General features: G+C 60.0%; 1 protein-coding gene across 1 annotated transcript; it reads left to right on the top strand.

The window, feature by feature from the left end:
* The first annotated feature begins 96 nt into the window (after positions 1-96).
* Positions 97-24,286, top strand: SARNP (SAP domain containing ribonucleoprotein). The gene is made up of 11 exons (XM_054051395.1): positions 97-222; positions 2,693-2,792; positions 2,986-3,032; positions 3,743-3,810; positions 4,970-5,021; positions 7,707-7,780; positions 8,305-8,333; positions 9,077-9,102; positions 10,220-10,288; positions 21,682-21,771; positions 23,519-24,286. Exons 1-11 carry the CDS (start codon positions 133-135, stop codon positions 23,558-23,560), a joined length of 687 nt encoding a protein of 228 aa, XP_053907370.1. The 5' UTR covers positions 97-132; the 3' UTR covers positions 23,561-24,286.
* Positions 24,287-24,891: the final 605 nt, after the last annotated feature.

The following is a 24,891-nucleotide window of genomic DNA, read 5'->3' on the forward strand; positions in this document are numbered from 1 at the left end:
GCTGCAGCCGCCGCTCCGCTAAGCCACGCCCCCTCTCCCCATTGGCCGCCGCTCCTGTTCTCCCATTGGCCGCCTCCGACCCCTCTGCGTACAGCCCCGCCCCCATTGGCTCTAGCGCGCGGCTCTCAGCCAATGGGGAGGCGGCGCGGGGCCGCGGGGGGCGGAGCGCGCGGTGAGGGCGACAAGATGGCGGCGGAGGCCGTGGAGCTGCACAAGCTGAAGGTACCGGGGGCGCCGCCGCCCACCTTCGGGCCGCCCCGGGGCTGCGGCCGCGACTCTCCACCTGCGGGGGAATCCCGGGGGAAGGGGGAGGCCGGGGGGAGGGCCGGGGGCTCGTGGAACCGTGGGGTGGGGAGGGTGGAAGGGACCTCAAAGCCCATCCAGTCCCACCCCTGCCATGGGCAGGGACACCTCCCACTGGATCAGGGGCTCCAAACCTCATCCAACCTGGCCTGGAACCCCTCCAGGGATGGGGCAGCCCCACTGCTCTGGGCAACCTGGGCCAGGGCCTCCCCACTCTTGTGGGGAAGAAATCCCTCCTTATCTCCAGTCTAACTCTGCCCCTCTCCAGTTCATCCCCGTTTCCCCTCGTCCCATCCCCACAGCTTTTATGAACAGTCCCTCTCCAGCTTTCCTGGAGCCCCTTCAGGTACTGGAAGGTCGCTATGAGATCTCCTCGGAGCCTTCTCTTCTCCAGGCTGAACAACCCCAACTCTCTCAGCCTGTCCTTGCACAGGAGGTTCTCCATCCCTCGCAGCATCCTTGGAGCCTCCTCTGGACCCGTTCCAACAGCTCCATCTCCTTCTTACATTGAGGATTCCAGAACTGGACACAATCCTCCAGATGAGGTCTCCCAGAGAGGAGCAGAGGGGCAGAATCCCCTCCCTCCCTGCTGGCCGCGCTGCTTTGGACACAGCCCAGGACACGGGTGGTTTCTGGGCTGCGAGCGCACATCGTGGCTCCTGTCCAGTTTCTCGTCAACCAGCACCCCAAGTCCTTCTCCTGGTATCACTTGATCCTGGGATCCTGGCCCCTTCTTGGCCCTTGGTGCAGTTGGGATTTGGAGCATCCTGGTTGGGATTGGGAGTGTCCTGGTGCTTCCCGGTGCATCCTTGTGTTTTCCAGGGATCCTCTGACTCTCCCCAACTGGGAGATGCTCCTGGGATCCCCGCTGGGGTGATTCCCATTCCCAGATTCCTGGCAGTGACCCCTAGTGCAGCTGGGATTGGGGAGCATCGCAGTGCTTCCCTGGGTTTCTCGGGAATTGCCTTCTCCCAGCATCCCTCAACCCATCCTGGCCTTTTCCTGATCCCAATCCTGGCAGTGACTGTGCAGGCTGGGATTGGGAAGCTCCTGGTGCTTCCCTGAGTTTCCTGGGAATCTCTTTGTCCTGGGAGGTGCTCCTGGGATCCTTGCACCTGCCGGAGTGATTCCCATTCCCCTGGCAGTGACCATGATCCCTGATACGGTTGGGATTGGGAAGCTCCCGGTGCTTCCCTGTGAATCCCTGGCGTTCCTGGGAATCCTTTTGTCCTGGGATGCACTCCCCGGATCCCGGCATCTGCCAGGGCGATTCCCATTCCCATCCCCCTGGCAGTGACCGTGACTCCAGGTGCAGTTGGGATTGGAAGCTTCGGAATCTCCCTGGGGATCCCCTTATCCCCCTCTCCAAGATCCCGACACCTGCCTTGGCCCATTCCTGTCCTCCTTTCAGTGACTGTGACCCCCCCCAGTGCCATTGGGATTGGGATATGTACCGGTGCTTCATGGCAATCCTCTCCTGGGACGCATTCTCCAGGATCCTGGCAGCCGCTGTGCCCGATTCCCGTTCCCAACCTCTGGCGGTGACTGTGACCCCTGGCGCAGTTGGGATTGGGAAGCATCCCACTGCTTCTCGCTGCATCCCTGGGTTTCCTGGGCGTCCCCCTCTCCTGGGATGCAGGATCCTGGGATCCTGGCACTTGCCGTGGCCAATTCCCCTTCCTTACTCCCTGGCAGTGACCACGCAGGTTGGGATTGGGAGAATCCAGGTGCTTCTCAGCGCTGCAGAATCCACCCGTGTCCCACAGGACCTGTTTCCATCCCACATCCTGGTGTGATCCGGGAACGGTACTGCTGCTCAAAAGCAACCGAGCGGATTGGGATTTCGCTCTGCTCCTGCCGCCCCATTCCCAGAGCTTTTATGCTTTTCTCATGTGGCACAAACTCCCAACGCCCATCACTCACCCAGTGCCGCGTTCTGCCCCGCTCTGATCCCGGCCTCAGCCGGCGCCGGCTGCTGCAGCGCGACCCATCCTCTTCCTCAGAGCTCTGCTTCCATTAGGGAATTTCTGGGACACCACCGAGCTGTTTGCTCGCTGCCCCGGCCGAACCCCGGGGCGATGTTGCAGCCATTCTGCAGATTCCCATCCCCTTGGGAATTCCTGCATCAAAAATTGCCCTGACTGCCATTTTCCTTCTTTAATTTGCCGGTGGGATTTAAACCGGAGCCAACCCTGAACCCAAACCCTGGTGGGAATCCAGAGAGCGAATTCCGAGCTGTAAAGCGTTATCTTACAGAATCGTGGTTCGAGGTCGATCCCAAATACCGATCTCGGTTCCCAGTGACAAACCCAGCCGGGATTCCCGCACGGCTTCGGCGGTTCCGGGTTCGTTTCCGCGCGGGCGCTAACAGGATCCTCTCCTTGCGCAGCTGGCGGAGCTGAAGCAGGAATGCCTGGCGCGAGGCCTGGAAGCCAAAGGCAACAAACAGGACCTGATCCACCGGCTGCAGGCGTACCTGGAGGAGCACGGTGGGTGCCGGTGCCGCAGGGCATTCCCAAGGGCATTCCCAAAGCCGGGAGCTGCTCAAGGGGTGAGGGATTCCCTGGCGAAGGGAAGAGCCCCGCTCCGCACGCTCTGCCGGAGGGAAGTTCTCCTGGTGGGCTTTCTCGGCGCAGCCGTGGCCGCGTTCCGCTGCAATGGCTCTGTTGTTCCCTCCTCCAGCTGAAGAAGAGGCGAACGAGGAAGACGTCCTGGGAGAGGAGATAGAGGTAAATCCTGCGGACGCGCTCTGTGCTGGAGGAATGGGAAAGGCCGGAGCCGCGGCCGCTTTCTGGCACCGCTGTGCTCCCCGCCGGCTCGATGCCGAAGGCTGGGTGGGAGCGCGGGGCCCTCACTGGTGGTGCCTCTCTGCCGGTTTGGCGTGAGGCCGAGATCCACACTCTGGATCCTTGCCGTGAGCTGAGCTGTGGTTGTTCGAGGAATTGTAGGGAAAGGTTGGTAGGGTCAGAACCGGCGGCGCTGGGCCGTGTGTCTCATGGGAGCGAGCGGATTTGTCCTGAGGGAGGGGAGGAGGCCGGCTTGGGAAAGGGCTTCGGGCTTGGAACAGCCGCAGGAGCCGGCCCTTCCCGCTGTCCGGCTCTGGGCCTGCCAGGACAGGGGTGGACACGGAGCTTCTCCCTGCTTTCACCACTGGGGGGAAGCCAGAAGGGCCTTCCCACTCTGTGGGTCAGAGAATCCCACTCCAATATTTATTTGTGTGAAGCCCAGGCTTTTCCATAAGGGATTTGACTTTGGAAAAATGGGCCACAAGCCTATGTGGGCCGAACAGGGGCAGCACAGAAGCTGTGGGTGTGGGAGCCGGAAGGATCCACGTGGAATCTTGAGCCAGGGAGAGCCCGGCAGTAGCCCCACGGTGTAATCTCTCCCGCTTGTCCGGCTGGGATTCATCATCTGATCCCTCCAACCCTTTGACTTCCAGGAGGAAGAGCAGAAGCCGGTGGAGCCGCCCGCCAAAGCCGAGGACCCGCCCGCCAAATCGCCCGACGTGTGAGTGTCCGTCTGTCTGCACGGCTGCTCTCCCCAGCCCCGGGCATCCCCCTCACAGGGCCGTGTGTCCGGCTGTCCGTGTGTCCGGCTGTCTGTGTGTCCGGCTGTCCGTGTGTCCATCCGTCTGCCCGTGCCGGCAGGAGGGGGCGTGCTGTGCCCGCCGAGCGCTCCGGCAGCCGCCCTGCACCGCGTCCCCGCAGAATTGCTTCCTGTGAAAGTGCCATTAAACCATTACTGCCTTTCAGGGCATAAAACGGGAAACCTGTCCCGGCCTCCGGAACAAAAGCCGCGCGCTTTTCCAAATGGGAGCCCCTAACGAGCTGGCCATGCCCCACTGTTTTATGGGAGCTGTTCGGATGCTATTCCGTTTAGCCTGGGAACTTCCGAACGTTGTCTCTTCCCCTTTTGTTTTCCTCTTGAGCTCTGTTTTCGGAGCATAAACTTTGGAGCACGCCCACTCCATTATATTTTCCTTGGGTCTCATTCCCGGTCCGGCTGTTGCCGGCAGCGCATTGTTCGGGAAGCGTGGGCCCAGGCTGCCCCATGAACTCGAACAGAGCCGCCCTTTGTGTCCCGGGGCCGTGAAGGGATAAAGCTCCTCGGGGCCGGGCTTTGGGCTGTTCACGGAGCTGACGTGGCTCTTCCGAGCTGGAATTTGTGCTGAGTTTATTTGGGATGTGTGGGGTGGCCTCGTGCTGTGACGCCCATCAGGCCTTTCAAGGTGCATCCGCAGCACCCACTGAACTCCAGAACCTTCTCCTGGTAGTCGGGATCTATTATCCCTGCAGGGCTGGGCGGGAGGAGGGCTGGACTTTTCCCAGCTGCCTTCTCGGCGATGCCGAAAGGCCTCAGGAGTGCCCAAAGCACCGGTCAGGCTCACAGAACCGCTGCCACGCTTCCCTGTTCCGTGTCTGCCCCGCTCCCAGTGTGCCCTGAGGCTGCGGTTACGCGTTTCCCGGTGTTTCCCAGCTTCCCGATGGCGTTGGTGCCTCCTGCCCCCGTGGTGTGGTGCCGGCTGTGCCGTACTCTCATCACCGCCCATCCCTCGGTGCGGCTGTGGGTCTGTTAGAAGAGTCCTGGTGCCTCTCCGGTTGGGACAGGCCGTAGGCCGGGTGGGAGCAGCCCTGACCAACATCTCTCTCTTTCCCAACATCTCCAGGATTACGGAAAAGAAGGTGGTGAAAATCACATCAGAGATATCGCAGATGGAGGTAAGGGTTCTGCTCCATCGTCCCCTGAGGGGGCTGTTTCCATGTCTGCTCCATTCCAAGTCTCTTGTGTGCTGCTGGGCTGTGAATCGGCTTTGCTTTTCCTTGTTTTCCTGGCAGGGAGGGGTGTGGAATTCCACCGGCTGTGGGACAGGGGGGCTGCTGGAGGCTGGATCCGAGGGATGTTGTGCTCTGATGCTGGTTAAAGCCTCTATCCCGGCTGCTCGCAGCCATTGCTATCCCCCCGCACTCACCCTATCCCAGTGTTCCCAACGCGGGCAAGTTATTCTTTCCCTTGCAGACAGGGATGGGTTTTCATAGAATCATAGAAGAGTTTGGGTTGGAAGAGGCCTTAAAGCCCATCCAGTGCCACCCCTGCCATGGGCAGAGACACCTTCCGCTGGATCAGGGGCTCCAAAGCCCCATCCAACCTGGCCTGGAACCCCTCCAGGGATGGGGCAGAAACCACTGCTCTGGGCAACCTGTTCCAGGGCCTCACTGCTCTCATGGGGAAGAAATTCTTCCTCATGTCCAGTCTAACTCTGTCCCTCTCCAGTTTATCCCCGTTCCCCCTCGTCCCATCCCCACAGCCTTTATGAACAGCTCCTCTCCAGCTTTCCTGGAGCCCCTTCAGGTACTGGAAGGTCGCTATAAGATCTCCTCGGAGCCTTCTCTTCTCCAGGCTGAACAACCCCAACTCTCTCAGCCTGTCCTTGCACAGGAGGTTCTCCATCCCTCGCAGCATCCTTGGAGCCTCCTCTGGACCCATTCCAACAGCTCCATCTCCTTCTTATCTTGAGGGTTCCAGAAGTGGACCCAATCCTCCAGATGAGGTCTCCCAGAGAGGAGCAGAGGGGCAGAATCCCCTCCGTCCGTGCTGACTGTGCTGCTTCCCAACATGGCCAAGTTATTCCCAGGGTCCTTCCCTTGCAGACAGGGATGGGCTTTGTCCTCTGCTCTGAGGGGGTGCCAAAGGCCGGTGGACCCAGAGCCCTCCGTGGTGGTGCTGCTCTGTAAATCTGAGTCTCCTGCTGGGATCCTGGAACACTCTCCTGCGGCGTCCCGGTCCTGTGGCCCTCCCTGTCCCTCGCATCCTGCAAACCCAGTGGATCCAGGGGCACAAAACCCTGGAGCTTTGGGAATTGCCTTCAGGGAGCAATCGGTCGGGAGGGGCGGATGGGAGCTAACGGATCCTTTCACCCTTTGTCACTCACATCTTTGGGATTGTTTACCACGAGGGCACTCGGTGGCTGCTGAATTCTCTGGAGAAACCTTGGGAACCTTTGCATTCCAGGGATCCGGTTGTGGATCTCTCATCCACCCACCCCATTATTTTCTCTCTCGTGTTCCGTAAGCAAAGAGTCGCTGTGGAAACGGGATTCCTGTCTCCCTGCTGTTCTCTCCACTCCGGAGCTCTAATCTCCTGTTTGGGACCGGAGCATTTCCACAGCAACCGGGGCGATGGCGCAAGCGGAGGATTAGGATCGCGGAGAGGGAATAATGAGGAAAAACACGGCCCCGAGGGGAGCTGGGAGCGCTGCCCAAGGAGCCACGGCCCCGTGACGCGGGGCCACCTTCGTTAGGGAGCTCGTTAAACGAACTCCTCCTCATCCTTTGCTTTTCCCTGAGTTCTCAACCTGCTCCCAGGAAATCCGTGGCTTTGGCTGAGTGGGAATCGGGGTCATTTCTGGAAAACTACATCCTAGGTGGTTTGTGCCGATAAAAAGGAATTCTTTTGCTACCCGTGGCGTAGTTGTATCATAGAATCGTTGGAAGGGACTGGAAAATCACCTGATCCAACCTTGTTAGGGGATAATTGAGCGCTGGAGGTGTCTGGGGCAGCTGCTGGAGATATGGATGAGTTCCAAAAGCCGGGAGACAGATTCCTAGGAAAGGCAACCATTGGGATGAGTGACAGCCGGGCGTTTGGGGTGGGAGCCCTGGGGCTGGGCAGGCACGGGACCCGTTCCTACCGGAGCCAGTGCCTTCAGGCAGGAGCGGAGCCTCTGCTCCAGCCTGGCGCGTCCATGGTTGGGAATCCTCTCCGGAGCTGCCTTGTCCAGGTGTTCGCTGTGCTTGCTCTGGACAGGCTGGAGAAGGCTTGGCCCAAGGGGGTGTTTTTCTGCTGTTCCTGTTCCTCCTTGGCTTGAGCCAAAGCCCTCTGGCATCGAGAGGGTGAGGAACGCTGTTCCCAGTCGGCTTTTCCAAACACTCCCGTGCGGAGGCACGCGGTTATCCCACTCCTTACTGTGCCGTTGGCTAAAGTAAACCTTTCCGTTAGCACAAACCCCGTTCCTCTGACCTCCAAACGCATTTTTGGGCCCTTGTGTCGTAGTCATAATCCAATGTTAACTATTTCCACTTGCAGGGATTTAACGCTCAGTTATGCCAACCCTGGCGCTTCCAGGCTTTTCCATGCCCCAGACAACCTTGCCGAGTCCTCTCGGTGTAGCTGAATTCTGCCTTGAATTGCGCTGTGGATGGCAAACACTGCTTGTGGGGCCGAGCCAGACAGGAGAACAGGGCTGTCCTCTGGGAAAAGGCTTCTCCCAAATAAACCAACCTCCACCCCATCCCCTTTTCCAGCTTGTTTGCATGTCCTTTTCCATAGAAAGGAAGAGAAGAACCTTTCCGTACCCTTCCAATCTTCCCTTTTCCTCAGCTGGTTCCGTTCTCTCCCTCCTCCAGAGAATGCAGAAGAGGGCGGAACGCTTCAACGTCCCCGTCAGCCTGGAGAGCAAGAAGGCAGCGCGAGCGGCCCGGTGAGTTCGCACTCGGAGCCTTTTCTCCCTCTTCCTCGGGAGAAGCCTCTCCGGACATGGCTTTAAGCAGTGTCGGTGCGAGGGGAACGTGGTGTTGGGTTCGATACGGGAACAGCAGCACTGGGGAGGGGTTGGAAAACAAACCATCGGTGTTGACACGGGACTGGGTCTGCTTGTGGGACGCCGGGTCTGCTTGGGCTGAAATCTGGGTGGAATTGCCAATGGTTCTCACCGTTATTGCGGAAAAATGGGGCAGTTAAAAGGAAAATGGTGAACTACAGGTGAGTCAGCAGCTTTCCAGGTGATCCGACAGCTTTCCAGGCCCGGAGGCTGTTTGTATGGGGAATCGCTGGGTGCGGAGCGAGCGGGAGCCGCTGAAGCGGTTGCATCAGACACTTGGGTGGCTCCACTGCCCTCAGGAAGACAGAATCAGGGAGTGGCTCTGTCAGAGGAGATGCTGACGGTGTCCGGCACCGCGGTCGCATCTCTACTGGCCCTCACGGAGCTCTGTTTGCCTCCCGCAGGTTCGGCTTGGCCACGGTTTCCACAAAAGGTGAGGAGGTGAAGCAGAATTGATCCGTGGGGTGCAAATATTTAGTTATTCACAGAGAATCATAGAATAGTTTGGGTTGGAAGAGACCTTAAAGATCATCCAGTTCCACCCCTGCCATGAGGAGGGATACCTCCCACTGGATCAGGTGCCCAAGGCCCATCCAAACTGGCCATGAACGCCTCCAGGGATGGGGCAGCCACAGCTTCCCTGTTCCAGGGCCTCCCCACTCTCACAGTGAAGAATTCTTCCTTATCTCCAGTCTAACTCTGCCCCTCTCCAGTTTATCCCCGTTCCCCCTCGTCCCATCCCCACAGCCTTTATGAACAGCCCCTCTCCAGCTTTCCTGGAGCCCCTTCAGGCACTGGAAGGTACCTGTGCTGGTGGGATCACCTTGGTGTTCCCCTCAGCCCCTTCTGACCGTGCCCACGAGCTCCAAGCGGGGCTGTAGGGTCAGAAGAACAGTTCCCGGGTTATTCCCTTGGGGGTTCCAGCACTTTTCCCAGTGTTCTTATTGACCACACTGGAAGATGCTCACCAGCTTTTCCTGTGGTGTCCTCGGGCCGTGTTCCAGGCACCATCCGGCTCCTAAACACTGGGATCTGTGGCCGGAGCTGTCTTGGAGCTGTAGGCCAGCAGCGGGATTGAGGGGAGAAGGTGGAAAAGCAACTGGGAGACTCATTCCGTGGGAGCTGTGGCTCCTGGTGCTGTTTCCTCACTGTGTTTTCCTTGCTCTCTTATTCCAGGCCTCTCTGCAGACAGCAAACCCACGGTAAGGATCTGTTCCGCTCAGGCCCTCGGCATGGGGGGTGGCTGCAGGGAGAGGTTCCCTTCTGCCGGGAGGGACCCCAACAATGGCCTGGGAATGATGGCCCTGGAGGAAGAGTCGGGGATGTTGTGCCTGCACGGAATGTGAGGCCTTCGCATCCCTGCGGCTGCCTCCGGGTGCGAGGGCTGTCCCAGATGAGCAGCTTTTAGAATGGAATCATTGAATCATGGAATCCTGGAATGATTTAGATCAGAAGGGACCTCTACGTCAATCCAATTCCATGGGCAGGGACACCTCCCACTGGCTCAGGAGCTCCAAAGCCCCATCCGACCTGGCCTGGAACCCCTCCAGGGATGGGGCAGCCCGGACCAGGGTTCAGTTCCTTCTACTGCTGGAAGGAACAAAGCCCTTGGATATGTGGGGTTGCTGCTGTACCCGGTTTTCACTCTCTGCTTCCATTTCAACTCCTGGAATCCTGTTCCGGAATTGGAAATGAATGTCCTGGAGTAAACGGCGCTGCGTTAATGAGCAGTGCTACTTTCCCTGACTGCTTCCCCGCTCCAGGCAGGAGGCACCGGGCTGTGCGGGGCCGAGAGCTCCGTCACGACCGGCTCCCTCACTTCTCCCTGGAACACCGCGTTCCGTGGGATGAGAGCTGTGGTGGAAAACCCATTAGTCTGAGTGATGTGTGAGGAAGCGGTTTGGTCCGGGGACCCGAGGGGATGCGATGGGGGAGTTCTGGAAGGGTGAGGGCAGAGCAGGGGCTGCTGGAATCCGCGGCTCGCTGGGATAACTGGGGCTGCTTGGTGATCCAGGTGAGGCCCCAGGCTGGTGGGGACGCTCTGGAACAGCCACTCGCTCCGGATCAGCCGCTCCCTTGGGAGCAGAGCAGCCCCTGGGGGGTTTTGTCCTCTAATCAGCGTCAGGAAGCGAAGGGGCTGCGTCCGTGGATGTTGGTTCCTCCCACAGCCTTTGGTGTTGGTGGGATTGGGTGTCGGGACAGCACAGTGCCCGGAGTTTTTCCCGGAACTGATCTGAGAGGCAGTTTACCCTCATCCCGGCAAGTTTGAGTGATGAGGGTTCTATTAAAAATCTTAAGTTGTTTCCTCTCCCTTTGCAGGTGAACATGGATAAACTAAAGGAAAGGGCTCAAAGGTTCGGGTTGAACGTCTCCTCGCTCTCCAAGAAGGTAAAGTGCTTCGGCCTCCGGGATGCTCCGCTCCGTTTACGGTTGGACTCGATGATCTCAAAGGTCTTTTCCAGCCTTGTGATCCTATGATTCCAGATGAGCCCGGTGCTCTGGCACCGTCCAGAGCCCGCTGAGGTTTTCCCTCTCATCCTCAGCGCGGTGGCCTGAGCCCCAGAGCCTGAGGAGCTTCCTCAGCGCCGTTCCCTCGTCCCTTCTGTGTGTGGCTCCGTCTGGTTTTCCGTTCCGACTGCGGGATAGAGGGGCTGTGTTTTAAGGGTGTTCATCCGGATTTTAGCTCCGGAAGTGGCTCTTGCTCGCGGGCTGTGCGATAGTTTGTTCTCAGGCGTTTGGCTCTGCTGTGTCAACACCTGGTTCCGATGGGGCAAAAGTCAGAGCCGTAACGAGCCGGGTAATGAGCACTCGGAAGAGAAGGCACCTGAAGCTCTCCAGTAGGAAATAACTTGGAATTCCAAATGAGATGAGCTCTGTGAGGGCTGGATTTGCACTTAGAGCCGTTTACTTTTCCAGGGGAGAAATATTCCCCAGCTTTGGAGTGTATCTCCCTCCTGGTCCTGGTCCTCGGCAGCTGATGGGGGTCTGGAATGGGGCAGGGAATGGTGGGATTTGCCACGGGGATGTGCTTGGAGGCAAAAGCATGGCGGGGGGGGGGGCGGATCGCGTACTTGCTGCATGATTGTCTCTGCCCGGAATGTGTTCCGGAGCAAACGGAGGATAAGATGGATTTACCGTGTTTGGGAGATGCAGAAGAGAGGGCGGATGTGCGCTTGGAAGCTAACACAGCATCCTGTGCACTTCCTAACGAAAGCAGCCGCTGCCCCTGGCCCGTACGGAGCCTCACGCTGCCGTTCCGCTTGGAAGAAGTGGTGAGGGATGGGGAATTATCCAGGTGGCCTGGAGAGCGTGTTGGGAAGAGCGGGAGTCAGGGAGGCGCAGCCTCTCTCTGTCCCTGCGCAATGAGCCCCTCTCCTCCTCTGGGGATGGATTTGACCTTTATTTTCTCTTTCTCCGAGCGTTCCGCTTTATTCCACGGCCCTGGGGATTCGCTGGTGTAGAAAATCTGGCGTTGGAGGTCGCTGTTCCCCCCTCACCACTCCGATCCCTCTGGGGTGGGGAAGGAGGCAGTGCGTGGGGCTGTGGGGCTGACCAGGAGCAGCACCGGGAGCTCCTGTGTGCCAGGAGGGAGCTGCCCTGCCTTCCCCGGGCAGGACTGAGCTGGAACTTGGGGAAGGAATGTGCTTCCCGGCTTGCGCTGGGATCCTCGGGCATGGAACACCCCGACCCAGCGTGGGGCTGAGCTCCCTGAGCCGCTGCCGTGCGCGCTGGGTAAAAACCAACCCCTCGATAGACACCTGGGGGGGGCAGAACAGCTTCTCAAGGCCGGAAGGCGGCAGCGGAACAGCTGGAGCGCCCGGAGCTGGGCTTTGTGTCCCAGCAAGCTGTGGCTCAGCACCCCACGGGGCCGTGTGCGCCCCACGGAGCTGTGTCCTCCCCACAGAGCCGTGTGCGCCCCACGGGGCTGTGTCCTCCCCACGGAGCCGTGTCCTCCCCATGGAGCTGTGTCCTCCCCACGGGGCCATGTCCTCCCCATGGAGCTGTGTCCAGTGCCCGAGCGCCCCACGGAGCCGTGTCCTCCCCACAGGGCTGTGTCCTCCCCACAGGGCCGTGTCCTCCCCACGGAGCCATGTCCTCCCCACGGAGCCGTGTCTTCCCCATGGAGCTGTGTTCTCCCCACGGAGCTGTGTTCTCTCCACGGAGCCGTGTCCTCCCCACGGAGCCGTGTCCTCCCCACAGGGCTGTGTCCTCCCCACGGAGCCGTGTCCTCCCCACGGAGCCGTGTCCTCCCCACGGAGCTGTGTCCGCCCCACGGAGCCGTGTCCTCCCCACAAAGCCGTGTCCTCCCCACGGAGCCGTGTCCTCCCCACAGATCTGTGTCCTCCCCATGGAGCTGTGTCCTCCCCACGGAGCCGTGCCCAGTGCCCAGGCACCCCTCAGATCCGTGTCGTCCCCACGGAGCCGTGCCCGCTGTCCTGGCTCCCTGCCCGGTGCTGCTGCTTTTTTGTTTACTCCACCGGGAAGCCGAGTTCATGGGCTTGGAAGTGGCTTCTCCCACGGAGCGGAACACGCTCCCGCATTCCTAGGAGGAATATTATTGGCGACTTTAATTAGGCGGTAGCATTGTGCTTCCCACCTGGGTGTTCTTTATGGCTTTTCATTACGGAGGAGCCCGGCGGCTGCGAGTGTTTACGGGGTCTTGGCAGGTTTTTATTCCGCGGCGCAGCAGAACGTGACAATAACGCATTGTGTCCTCAGCCACACTTCGTTTCCCATTCAAATTGGATTGGGAGGGGTCGGGATGTGGGGGAGAAGTGGAGCGGAGGGGGATTTCAGCCCTGCTGCGCGCAGGGAGTACAGGCAGCGCTGCGACACCGGCTGGGAACTCATCTGAGCCCCTTTGCCCCCTCCGGGTGGGAATCCTTTGGGTTTAAACCCCAATTTCTCTCTGGCCAAAGGATAAATGAGATCCCGGTGCCGGGAGGAGAGCCAAGAGCGGGGCAGGAGAGGCAGGTGCTCCTTTCTCAGGGCAGCGCGGCGCCATCGCATGAATGCCTGAAATAAATCAACCCGGCGCTGATCCCCCCGCGCGCCGCCTCTCCCCGCGAGGCCTCCGGCGAAAGCTCCTGCTCGTTGACCTGCAGCCGCCGTCCCATCACTCTGTTTGCTGTCCTCAACCCCGCGACTCCAGAACATTCCCCTCGGCAGCTGCTCCGGCAGCACCGCACTCCCCGGGGATGCGCCGAGGGAGCAGGCGGCACCTGGGAGCGTTGTCCCAAGGGGAGTTTACTCTGGATCCATGAGAGGGACTTTGGGAGCCTCCCAATGGCATCGAGGAGGCGCCCTTGGGGCAACGCAAATGCCCTGTTTGCCACGTTGCGGTCACGGTCGCCAACTCTTTTCCTGATCCAAGCTAAAAATAACCAGCTTTCCCGTCTCTTCTTGAACCACCGTAGGGAGAATTTGCTGGCGAGCCCTTGTCCAGCCACAAGCCGGGGGCGAGGAGGTGAGGCGGCTCCTCTCCAAGGCCACCCCAAGCACAGAGTCCTGCTCGGAGCTTTCTTCTCCCTGGAGCTGGAGAGGAACAAAGGATTTTTGCCCCCCAGGCTCTGGCTGCACCCCTGGCATTCCTGCTCCTCACCACGAGGATCCAGCCCATCGCCAGGGCAGAGTTTCCGTGTTGGAGAGGTGCGGTGCCGGGTCGGTGGCCTTCAAACCTCTTCAAATGGCTTTATTTTTCTTGTCTTGGTTGCGAGGCTTTCATTTTCCGACCAAAATATCGCAGCGGTAGGAGAGGTTGGGAGCCGCGCGGGCATCCCGAGTCCAATCCTGAGCAGCACAAGGATTCCGGCATCCCCTGCGATCAAAAGCTGTTGGCTGGGAAGGGTTAATGGTTTAATGAAGCCGTGGGTTTAATTGCAGTTAATGAGTGTTTCCTACAGAGCAGGTAGGAGCTGTGGCACATGGTGCTCCGTGGGCTGGCGGAGCAGCCAAGGAGAGGGAAAACAACCGGATTAATTGTTTGCCTTCCAGCGGGCCTGGACCAACATGCTAGGCAGGAATCCTTCTCCTGGGAATTTGGGAATTGTCCTGCCCAAAGCCTTTCCAAAGGCCAGGACGTGGGGGAGCCGAGCTGGGAAGGTAAATCTTCGTGTCCGAGGGCACAGCCAGCACGTCGCTGCGTGTTGGGAAGCGTTGCTGGAGACGAACAGCCGGTTCTTGTCAGGAAGCGCCCTTGCTGTCCCTTGGAGGAGCCGTCTCCCACGCTCTTTGGGAGGGTGCATGCCTTGAACATCACTTTGCTTTCCCAAACTTCCCTTTCCCTGGTTTTCGCCGCCGGCTCTGCCGCTGCCCGGCTCTCTTCGCTCTTTCTATGTGCTCATCCTCATCTCTCCCACCTTCCCTCCTGCCTTTGGTGGTGCAGTGGGATTGGAAAACACGCAACCACCACCCAGAATTCCTAGTGGGCTGGAATTCATCCTGAAAAGCCGATCTGCTCCATCGTGCCTTGTCCATACCCCCTCCCTCTCGAGGACTGCTCCCCTCATTCTGCTTTTTCCAGGCTTTATGGAGCTCTCGGCGGTCAAATCAGCCAAGTGAAAGCGGTTTTGCTGCCTCCGAGCAGCATCCCGGGATTTGGGGAGCAGGCAGCCGGGAACGGAGAGCCGGGATGTGGTGGGAGCCTGTGCGGCGGGCGAGAGCGCTCCAGCCGTTTTCCTGACATTCCCATGACATCGGGCTTTTAATATTTGTAGGAATTGAAAAAGCTGCTTTGGGTAATTCTTAATGGATTTTCCGTTTCCCTCTGAGATGGATCGCAGTGGGGAGATTAAAAATAGGCTGGGATTAAGGAGTGAAATGCAGGCCAAGCCTTGGAACGTCGTGTGTGTCCGTGTTTGTTCCGGATGCTCGGCACCGCTGCAGCCGGAGCAGGGTCAGGAGAGAAGGATGCAGCTGGGATTGCAGGAACAAGGTTGGAAAATCCCCATAGGAAACAGTGCAAGGAACGGAACGGCCAAGCTGGGATTCTGGGAGTCTGGAAAACCATCGGGCTGTGCCTTCCACGGGAGCGCTGGCGGCGGAGCGGAGCGGGCTGCTCCGTGCTCTGGGTTTGGCGCAGCTGTGCCGCTGCAACGGTGCTCGGACAAAGGGAGAACCTCAGTTTGAGGGGAGAAAGGATGGATTTGGGCCACTCCGGGCCTGAACGCTTCGACAGGTGAAGGCTGGAGAGCTTCCAGCTGGCTCCGAGAAGGCTTCATGGGAGCGGAGCACTGATCCTGCAGCCCCCCGCGGGTCCCAGGGTGAGCTGCCGTCCCCTCCTGCCGCTCCTTCCCCCGGCCCCGGCCAAGTGACGTCACTGTTTTCCAGTGCCGGCCCGTTGGTTCGGGATAATGGGAAGTGACAAGGTGAAGAATGGCACTGGCAACCGCGGGCGCTGAGGCACGGGGGTGCCGTAAGCGAGGCCCCCGCTGCCCCTGCCCCCTCGGGGCCGCGGGGAAGGCGTTTGTGCCGATGGAATCACCGAGGTCGGGGGGGTTATTGCCTTGGTTTTGACGCTCCGGCACCCGGAGAGCCCTTCCCGTCCCCATCCCGGGAGGCTCAGCGTTGGGACAAAGGCTGCGGCACCATTGGAGTTGTGGGCACGGGAAGGGAAGGCAGAGCCTACGTGCCAGCAGCCGGCATGCTCCGAGATGATCCCAGGCCTCCCAAGGGCCGCATTCCCAGGGAAAACCAGAGCTGGGGTTAGAGGACAAAGTTGCAAACTGCAAGTTTTGCCCCTTTTGTGTTTTTCCTGGCAGACAAAGCGGCGGTTTCACTCGTGGGGGCTGTGGTGCCGACGTGGTTCCAACCATGGATATCTCCTCCGGGACAGGGATGGGGATGGCTCCGTGGTTTCCAGTCCCGTGTGATCCAGCGGCGAGTGATGGGATTGTGCAAGGGAATTGAGGTCTGGTCTTTCCTAGAAGGCAAATCATGGGTTGCGTCAGACCAACCTCTGCTCTTGGGAATAACTCGCACTGGGAGACAGGGAGGAGGGATCTGCTGGGAGCAGAAATCCCTCCGGAGCCCTGCGGAGCCTGGGAATCCTGTGTCCATGGGGAGAGCAGCTCTGCCCCGCGGAGTCCAAGGATTGTGGGCCGATCCCTGCGGAGGAGAGGAAGGAGTTTGGAACACAGGATTGAGCCTGGAGCGCAGCTATGGATCAATCCTTCCAGGTGCTGTTACTCTTTCCGTCCCTGACGGATCTTTAAAGCCTGAGGTGCTCTCAGGATTTCTTCTTCCGCAGTCTCTGCAGTTTTAGGGGTGTAATACTCATTCCCAACATTTTCCTCTGCTCCTGTGGATGCGTTGCGCCCATCGGAAGTGCCGAGGTGGCTGTGAGGAGCGGAGGTGTCGGGGCGCACGACGACACCCTTGTGAGGGAACACAGCCTGGAGGGGGGTCAGGTTGACCGTGTGCCGGCACAGAACCGCACCGGAATGCAGGCGTACCGCTCCCGGGAAGCCTTCGTGGAGGCACCGCTGCCTTCCCGCTGCTTCCCTAAAACCCGATGGTGCCATAAGGGTTCAAGTTTGGCCACGCCATCCCGAGGGACTGGAAAGGCACAGAGCCAATGCCTCGGCGCGTCCCTTCCCGCTGCCTCTGTCGTGACCCTCGCTCACTTGTGCTCTCAGCCGCTGTTTTTTCCTCCCCTCTGGCATTTCCGCTCCAGCATATCCCAAATAATTTCCTTCTCCCCTGCTGCCTCGGCTGCCGGGAGTTCCGCCACCGCCTCCCGCGCCGCCGGGGCGACCCGGCCGTGTGCGAGGCATGAGGCGAGCGTGGGCTCGGAGAGCTGCTCGGTAGCATTCCTGCTCAAGGTTTTTCCCACTGTCCTCCTTGTTCCTGGTCAGGGAAGAGGCTGAAGGGTCTCATGGCAGCACCGCAGCCCGGTTACCCCTCTCCCCAGGCCCCGGCTCCGCGTTTATCGCAGCGCGAAGGGAAGGAGCTGTTGGGCACCGCCGCCCCCGGTGCGGTGCGGCTCAGTTGTGCGCTCGCACTCCTGTCCCCGGCGGCTCCAACTCCTGAACCGCTTTGGCGTTCACCGGGATTCCCTTTGGATTCGCTTCCCCCTCACCCTCTTGTCAGTTTAAAAACAAATGCCATGGGGTCAGGGCACCGCGGCTCCCGCTGCCGCCTGAAAGGGCGCGCGGCCCGGCCAAACCTTCGGGGAGTGGCGGAGGGCTCTCTCCCGCGGGACAAAGCCGGGACTCCCTGACCTCCCTCTGCCCGGGCAGCTGGTTCTTCACCGGTCCCCGCTGGGAGACAGAACTTCGCCTTTGTCCAGAACACAAATACATCTCCCCCCGCTTCGCTCCCCTTCCATTATGGTTCCATCAATGATGTCATCGTGTCCCATTCAGGGGCTCCTGAACCACTTGGCTGCAGGAATTTGGAGGAGGCAGGGGAAGAATGGCAGCCCCGGCGCTCGCTCCTGCTTTTCCCAAGCCTCTGGAAGGAGAAACAGCATCAGGTTTCCCCTTTTCCCCTCTTCACCGTGAAGGAGAAAAGTGAACGTGGCCTCAAACCCTGCGGTTTGTGCGGGCGTTGCGCCACGCGCACAGAATCCAACCTTGCAGAGTTCCACGGAGGCCCTCCGCCTTCCCGTTGATCTCTTTTAATTCGGGAACATCAGCAGCTCTTTCCGTCCTGAGCAGACGCGGCCGTTCCGTATCGCAAGCCAGGCTCTGCGGTGACGTGGCTTGAGGGGACCCTGAGCTCCCTCTTTCCAGGCGGCTGCGGTGCCGGCGGCTCTGCGGGAATGTTAGGAAGAGCTCTGGGAAGGCGAGCGATCCATGGTCTTAAGGTCTTGATGGCACTGAGAAGTTCTCCCAGGCTTGCTCCTCCGGCGGTGGGCAGCCTCCCTCTCCGATCCGGTTATCGGAGCACAGAGCGGATCTTGCGCGGCTCCACGCTTTCATGAGTTTCAACCAAGCCAAGGTCCGACCCCTGGGTCGGGGCAATCCCTGATTTCGGTACAGGATGGGGGATGATGGGATGGAGAGCTGCCCCAAGGAGAAGGACTTGAGGTGATGGTCAATGAGAAGCTCAACAGGAGCCACGATGTGCGCTCACAGCCCAGAAACCAACCGTGTCCTGGGCTGCGTCCAAAGCAGCGCGGCCAGCAGGGAGGGAGGGGATTCTGCCCCTCTGCTCCTCTCTGTGAGACCTCAGCTGGAGGATTGTGTCCAGTTCTGGAATCCTCAATGTAAGAAGGAGATGGAGCTGTTGGAATGGGTCCAGAGGAGGCTCCAAGGATACTGCGAGTCATCCTTGGATGCTCCCACACTCTGTCCAGACTGCGACAGGGACTCAACCGCACGTCCCTGCGCTGTGTCCGTTCCCGGCAGAGCCCTCGTGTTGGTGAGGTCTTGGAGAAATGCCATAGCCGCCTCTGCTGGCTCCGTCCCGGCCGGTGTCCTGCTCCAAACTTTGGCTGGAAGCGTGGAGAGATGTTGGAGACAACAGAGCTGGCTTGGAAGGGGCAGCTCGAGTTTCCTCCATGTTCCGTTGGGCAGAGTGGAGCGTGAAACCCAACGTCGTTCGCCGTTTCTGCCCTTCTCCATGAACCAAAGCTCTGCGCCGAACGGGAGTTTTATGGATGGAGTGGGAAGGGCTGAAAGGCACACGGGGAATGTTCGTGTCTAAACCCTGTGCTTCCCAGTTGCTCCCCATCTCCCGCTGCCGCGTGGAGCATCCCAGGGGCTGAGCAGCGCTCGGAGCCCCCGAAAGGAGCCGGAGGAATAAATAAGTGGAGATGAATTCCGGGAAGGCGCTGGGTGGCAGCTGCACATCCCAGATTGGAGCCTGTCGGAGAATAAAACTCTAATCCGCTGCCGTTCTCCCTCTGGGTATGAAATTGGAAGCGCGGTCACCCTCAAGTGTTCCGTCACCTCCACCGTTCGGAGGTCAAGGCCGCACTGTCATTAATCTGCCGTCGCCCGAGCGCCTCGGGGCTCCGCTTTTCATCCCGCCATCCGTCATCTCGCGCGAGGTCCGGGAGGACACCAGAAGGGTCTGGCTTGAAAGGCACGCGGCCAGGGATGCGGCGATGGAGGCCTCTGTCGCTCTGTGTCCCTGACGAGGAGGCTCGGGGTTCCTCTGCGGATCCAGAGCGTTTCCTCCTGGGGTGCTTTAATCCAATGAGGAAGCGGCGCTCAGGCCACGGAGCGTGACACGGCCTCGGGGCAGGGATTGCACAGCCACGTGGGGTTTTCCAGCGCGGCGGGAGCTGCCCCGTTGCAGCCAGGCGCTGCCTGACCCGTGTGTGGCCGTGGTGGTGCCATGATGGGAAGATGCGGTGATTTGAGACCTCATCTGGAGGATTGGGTCCAGTTCGGGAATCCTCAATGTAAGGAGGAGATGGAGCTGTTGGAACGGGTCCAGAGGAGGCTCCAAGGATGCTGCGAGGGATGGAGAACCTCCTGTGCAAGGACAGGCTGAGAGAGTTGGGGTTGTTCAGCCTGGAGAGGAGAAGGCTCCGAGGAGATCTCATAGCGACCTTCCAGTACCTGAAGGGGCTCCAGGAAAGCTGGAGAGGGGCTGTTCGTAAAGGCTGTGGGGATGGGATGAGGGGGAACGGGGATGAACTGGAGAGGGGTGGGTTTAGACTGGACATGGGGAAGAATTTCCCATCCTGGAGGGGTTTAAAAGACGGGGAGACGAGGCGCTCAGGGACGTGGTTTAGTGGCAGATGGAGCGGTTGGACTCCATGATCCAAGAGGTCTTTTCCAAGCTGGTGACTCTATGGTTCCACCATCCCGGCCAAAGCCCGGCAGCGAGCTCATCCCACGCCACGATTGTGGCTGCACCCCTGGAGCATCTCCTGGGTGTGGGTCTGAATCCGTGTCAGCTTCTCCGGAGCGCTCTGCTGGGGAATAAACCCACCATCCATCCGGCTCTCCCCGCAGCCGCTTGGAGGCCGGAGCGCGGCCCCGGGTGCTGCCGGCGTTGATGGATGCCGCGCTGGCAGTGGGTTGATGGGGTAATTTTGCTCGGCTGGGTTTCAGCACCCCATGGATCAAACCCTGTCAGCGAGGGCCGCGCTGGGGTGAAGTTTATTGGACGCGCGGGTGCGTCTGACACTGCCGGGCCGGGGGTCAGGGGATCGTTAGGGCCGCCTTGATTTAGTGCGATGGTTCTGTGCTTTCCCTGCAGGGCAGGGGGGTGGAGGACCGAGAAAATGAATTCAACCCCGCAGCTCCCTGTGTTCCCAGGAGCCTCCGTGTCCCTTTCTTAAGGACGCAGCGCCGTTGGAGGTGGCTCAGATTCACCCCGCAGCGATGGTTTCGAGCGCCACTTTGATGCCGCCGATGCCCAGGGTGGGTTTTCTTTGTGTGGTTTGTGCCTAACACCGAGTTGCTCCGGCCTTTTCCTCCCGTCCCCCATTCCCGTGAGGATAATCCCTCCTGGTGCTCTTTGTTCCCAACCTGCTTTTCTGGGATGTTGCTTTTTCCTGAAAGCTGGAGCCTGAGCTTGGCGACTTCCCGACCAGAGCGTAGGACAGACGCGTCCCCGCTGCCCCCCAATCCTTCTCCACGAAACGGGAATGCCGAGGGTGGTTGAACCTTTCCTGATGGCTCCAGCGTCAAAGCACAGAAAGGAGAACCCCAGGAGAGGATTCCTGGGAAGGAGCGGTGATCCACCGGCACTCACCGCGCCGCTCGGCAGCGATCCCCGTGGAGAGGGGCTGGAACACGGCGGGGATCAAACACACTGGGGCCACGGCTGCTCCCTGTGGAGCCCGAGCGTGGGAGAACCTCGGAGCTCGCGGTTCAGCCACCCTGTTGCCACAACACCGGAGCGCCAGGAGCGCTGCGCCGGTGCCGGGGCCTCTTGACGTCAGAGCTCGGTGTGGTGAGGCTGCCCCGCTGCTCGCTGGTAGGATCCCCGCGGCCAATCCCGCGCGCGTTTGGCTGCCGGTGGTGGTGTTTGCGACCTGGAGCTTAAACGGATCAGTGTCCAGCTGGATTCTTCTCCTTGGAGGGCTCATTCCTGCGGATCCCGGTGGAGCGTAGGGACTCAAAGTGCATTTTCTTGCACGTGGTGCCCTGAGCTCCAAAGCCCCGGTGACGGCGTTGGTGCCTCTCTTTCCCAAGGTGGTGGGAGGCCGTGCCGGGGACCCTTGGCAGGCGAGTGCCGGCTCCTAAGCGGCGCTTCCCTGGATAATGGGGTGTAACGGATGGAGTTGAGGGCTCTGAGATGGGGTCAGGGAGAGGTGAGGGAGGAAAGGCGGGAGCTTCACTGTGGAAATGGCCTGGAAGAAGGGAACGGCCAAGATAGTGCTGATGGGTTTGACCATTACTGGAGATCAGGACGTTGGCGTGAGTGTTGGCAGTGGAGGGAAAGAGCTTCCAGGGGTTTTGGAGGCCCTGGAGAAGTGGGGATCTAGGAAATGTTGGGAGCAACACACTTGCTTGGGCTGGAAATAATGGAATGGGACTCGGGAAGATGGGGCGAGGGTCAAGCCTTCATCTCCCAGCGGGAACGTTCCCAAGAGGAGCGGCACAGTGTTGGTTCCGTGGTGTGGCTGTCGGATGCCCAAGAGCGTTCCAAAGGGCCGTGAGCTGCCCACGTTATCCGACATGCGCTGCAGGAGCATTCCCTGTGCCCGACTGAGGCCGAGGAGGAGGAGGAGGCTCTGCTCTCGGCATCTCGGCTGCCCTGCTCTGACTTCTAGCCAGTGTTCCGGTAGCCGACTGTGGGCAGGGGGTTGGAGGAATGGGGTGAACACCCTGGGGGTTGCCAACCAAATAAATCCTGGTCCTTCTTTATGCCAGAGCGAGGAAGATGAGAAGCTGAAGAAGAGGAAGGAGCGGTTTGGCATCGTGACGAGTTCAGCCGGGGCCGGAGCCACAGAGGACACAGAGGTAAAAGCTCTTCCCGAGCGATGGGGAGCACTGATGGTCCTGGAGATCCCTGCGGTGTTGGTGGGAGCGATCTCGTGGTGCTCAGCGCCATTTTTTCTTGGCGTCTGATCTGTTACGGCTTTTCTTACGGCTCCTGCTGGTAACAGGAACGTGCCGGCACGTGGTGGCATCCGGCTCCTCTTGTTGGATGCTTCCAGAAGGGGGTTTGGCATATCTGCTCCTTGTCATTCCCTGCCTCCTGGATGCTCCGGACACTCTGCTTCACTTTGGTCACTCTTGTTGGGCTCCATCCATTAATCCCTGGAGCCTCTATGCTATAACGAGGCTGGAGACGCTGGTCCAACCCTGTGGTTCAGCCTATGAGCTCCGCACGGGAATTTTGGGCTCTTTTATCCACTTTTACCACTTTACCGTGTCCCGCGTCACCACGCGGCTTTGCTCCGGCACAGCAGCTCCACATCAGCGGAGAACCCTCTCCTGGGGACAAAGAGACTGTGCTGGGGGCGAATCCGGATGGATTCAGACGGCAGAGGTTGCAGCAGAGTGACCGGTGGGGCTTGGGAATGGTTTCACCGGCATTTTCTGGGCTCAGTGATGGAGAAGTGGGATTTGTTTGGTTCCCGAGAGCCGTCCCCACAATTCTGGTGGGATTTGGGGGTGCTTTTGTGCTTGTTTTGTTTCGGGTTTACTGCCGAAGCACTGCGGCGTTCCCAACCTTCTGCTGCGCCGGGAAGAAAGAGCCCCTCGGCCGGCGCGGAGGGGGCGGCTGGGCCAGGGAATCCATGCTTTTCCGTTAGGTCACTCGGAGATTGTGCCTGGAACAAAAAGGGCTTTTTACTGGCATTGTGTGCACTCAAATGCACCTTTCCCTGGGGATTCCCGATCCGGGTCTGGCTGCCCCCCGTGCTATTTATCCTGCTAAAAATCAAGATTTATACGCCCCTCGTGCATCGCCCCGCAGGCGGATCGGAGCGGCGCAAGAGCGTGTTTAATGCGGGCGAGTGTGTCCCCCTCACCTTTGCCATGAATAGGAGAGTGTTAACCCTTTGCCCTTTTACATTTCCCACCTCCCCGCCGCCGGGAAGGGTTTCCAGGCCCCTGAAGTAGGCATTGTTCCCGGCTCAGCCCCTTTGTAGCGCTCTGCCAGCCAGGCGAGGTGACTTCAGCAGCGCGGCTGCGAGATCTGCGGCCGCTCTTTGTCCAGGGAAACACTTGGGTCACTCCCTCCAACGAACCTGGTGTTGGTGCATGAGGGGAGAGACCCAAGAATCATGGAATCCTGGAGCGGGGTGGGTTGGAAGGGACCTCCAACCCATCCGGTGCCACCCCTGCCATGGGCAGGGACACCTCCCGCTGGATCAGGGGCTCCAAAGCCCCATCCAACCTGGCCTGGAACCCCTCCAGGGATGGGATCTGAGGGTTCTGGTTGACAGCAAGTGAGAATCATGGAACCAGGGGATGGGTTGGGTTGGAAGAGACCTCAAAGCCCATCCAGTGCCACCCCTGCCATGGGCAGGGACACCTCCCACTGGATCAGGGGCTCCGAGCCCCATCCAACCTGGCCTGGAACCCCTCCAGGGATGGGGCAGCTCCAGCCCTCGGATCATCCTCACAACCTCACTCCAACAGCTCCATGTCCTTCCTGTGCCGATTGTTACCGATACCCCATTTCTCATTACTTCCCTGTTGACGTTAAGAAACTTGTCCGTTATTTCTCTTTGATTTTTCCCGTATTCCCTGTTTGCAGGCAAAGAAGAGGAAAAGAGCAGAGCGCTTTGGGATCGTCTGATGCCGTTCTCCATCCAGCCCGTCGGCGCCGTGCCTCCCGAGCGTGCGTTCCCCTGCTCTCTCTCTCTCTCCCCCGCACCGTTTCCCTAGGTTTTAGTCGGAGTAGGCAGGGAATCCCTGTAGTCTTATGGTTGTGCTCCGTGTTTTATCGAGTTACAAAGTTTAAAAGTGACAAAAAGTTAACCCAGAAGGAGCTGTTCTCGTGCGTCGAGGTGTTTTCCGGCTGCTGGAGGTACCCGGGTCCAGCAGGGAGGGACGCAGAGCGTTCTGGTGTCCCGAGTGCCGCTGGGAAACACCTGCGTCCAACTCTGCCCGGGGAACAGAGGAGCCGCGGCTGCTGCCCGGTGCTGGGGAAGGGAAACCGGTGAGGGATGGAGCCGGAGCAGGCTCCGCTCTGCCCTCGGACCGAGGCGAGGCCCACGTTGAGGTGCCGTGTCCGTCTGTCCTCCGAGCGAGCCTCAAGGTCTGCATGTGCCAGGGCGGCTCTGGAGCAGCCGGGAGGAGCAGGCGCTCCGTCTGGAGAGCGCGGTGCTTTACCCGCTCGTGCTCCAGAGCTCCGGGATCTTCCCTGTCTCAGCACAAGCGCCAGGGAGGGGTTTCCTCAGATCAATTGTCCGGTGTTCCCGTGATGTCTGCGCAAGCCGACACGCGGGGTGGTTTCCCGACTCCCTTCGTTCCCCAGTTGAGGCTGATGGGAATCTCAGAGCCAGGATGGCTGAGGACCCCTGGATCAGCACCGGTGTCCTAAAGCCGGGAGGGAAACGGAGCGATGCCTTTGCTTGCTTCATCCCACCCCATTCCGCCTTCGGCTGCCGGCGTTCCCCGGCTCTCTCGCATCCGCTCCTCCGGTGACCAACCGGCAGCGTCGCACCGTCGCGGCTCTGCTCGCGGGTTGGGTTTGGCCTCGGCCTCTCTCTGCTTCCCCGCACGGATTCGCTTTGGCCCTCTCTGAGCTGTGGGAGAGCCCGACCTTATCCCGGGACCTTGGGAGCTGCGTGGCCGCACGGTTCCTTTCCTGCTTTAGCTGCAACCCTGTGGGTGAAATCCTGGGAACAAATCAACCGCGGCAGCGCTGCCACGGCTCGGAAAGCGCGGCTTCCGCCTTCCCGGTGATGCCTTTGTTCCAGGGAGCTGCGAGGAGCAGATCCCGGGCTGCCTGGACCCCAGTGGCGTTGGGCTGGGGCAGAGGGAACCGCCGGCTCCCTTTTCCCCTTGTCCTCCATCGGCGTCGCTCATCCCTCGGCGTCTCCCACCCTGCGCTGAGCTTTCCCTCCCGCAGATTCCTTGGCTCCAGACGCAAGTGGAAATCCACCCGCTGGGGCACCGTGGTTG

This window comes from Cuculus canorus, chromosome 29 (assembly GCF_017976375.1).
Source record: "Cuculus canorus isolate bCucCan1 chromosome 29, bCucCan1.pri, whole genome shotgun sequence".
In the NCBI taxonomy this organism is placed as follows: domain Eukaryota; kingdom Metazoa; phylum Chordata; class Aves; order Cuculiformes; family Cuculidae; genus Cuculus; species Cuculus canorus.

Excerpts from the sequence above, each read along its gene's own strand:
- SARNP (XM_054051395.1), top strand. The coding sequence starts at position 133 with ATGGGGAGGCGGCGCGGGGCCGCGGGGGGCGGAGCGCGCGGTGAGGGC. Across the intron at positions 3,811-4,969 it reads CCCGCCAAATCGCCCGACGT|GATTACGGAAAAGAAGGTGG; the intron begins GTGAGTGTCCGT and ends CAACATCTCCAG. Across the intron at positions 8,334-9,076 it reads GGCCACGGTTTCCACAAAAG|GCCTCTCTGCAGACAGCAAA; the intron begins GTGAGGAGGTGA and ends CTCTTATTCCAG.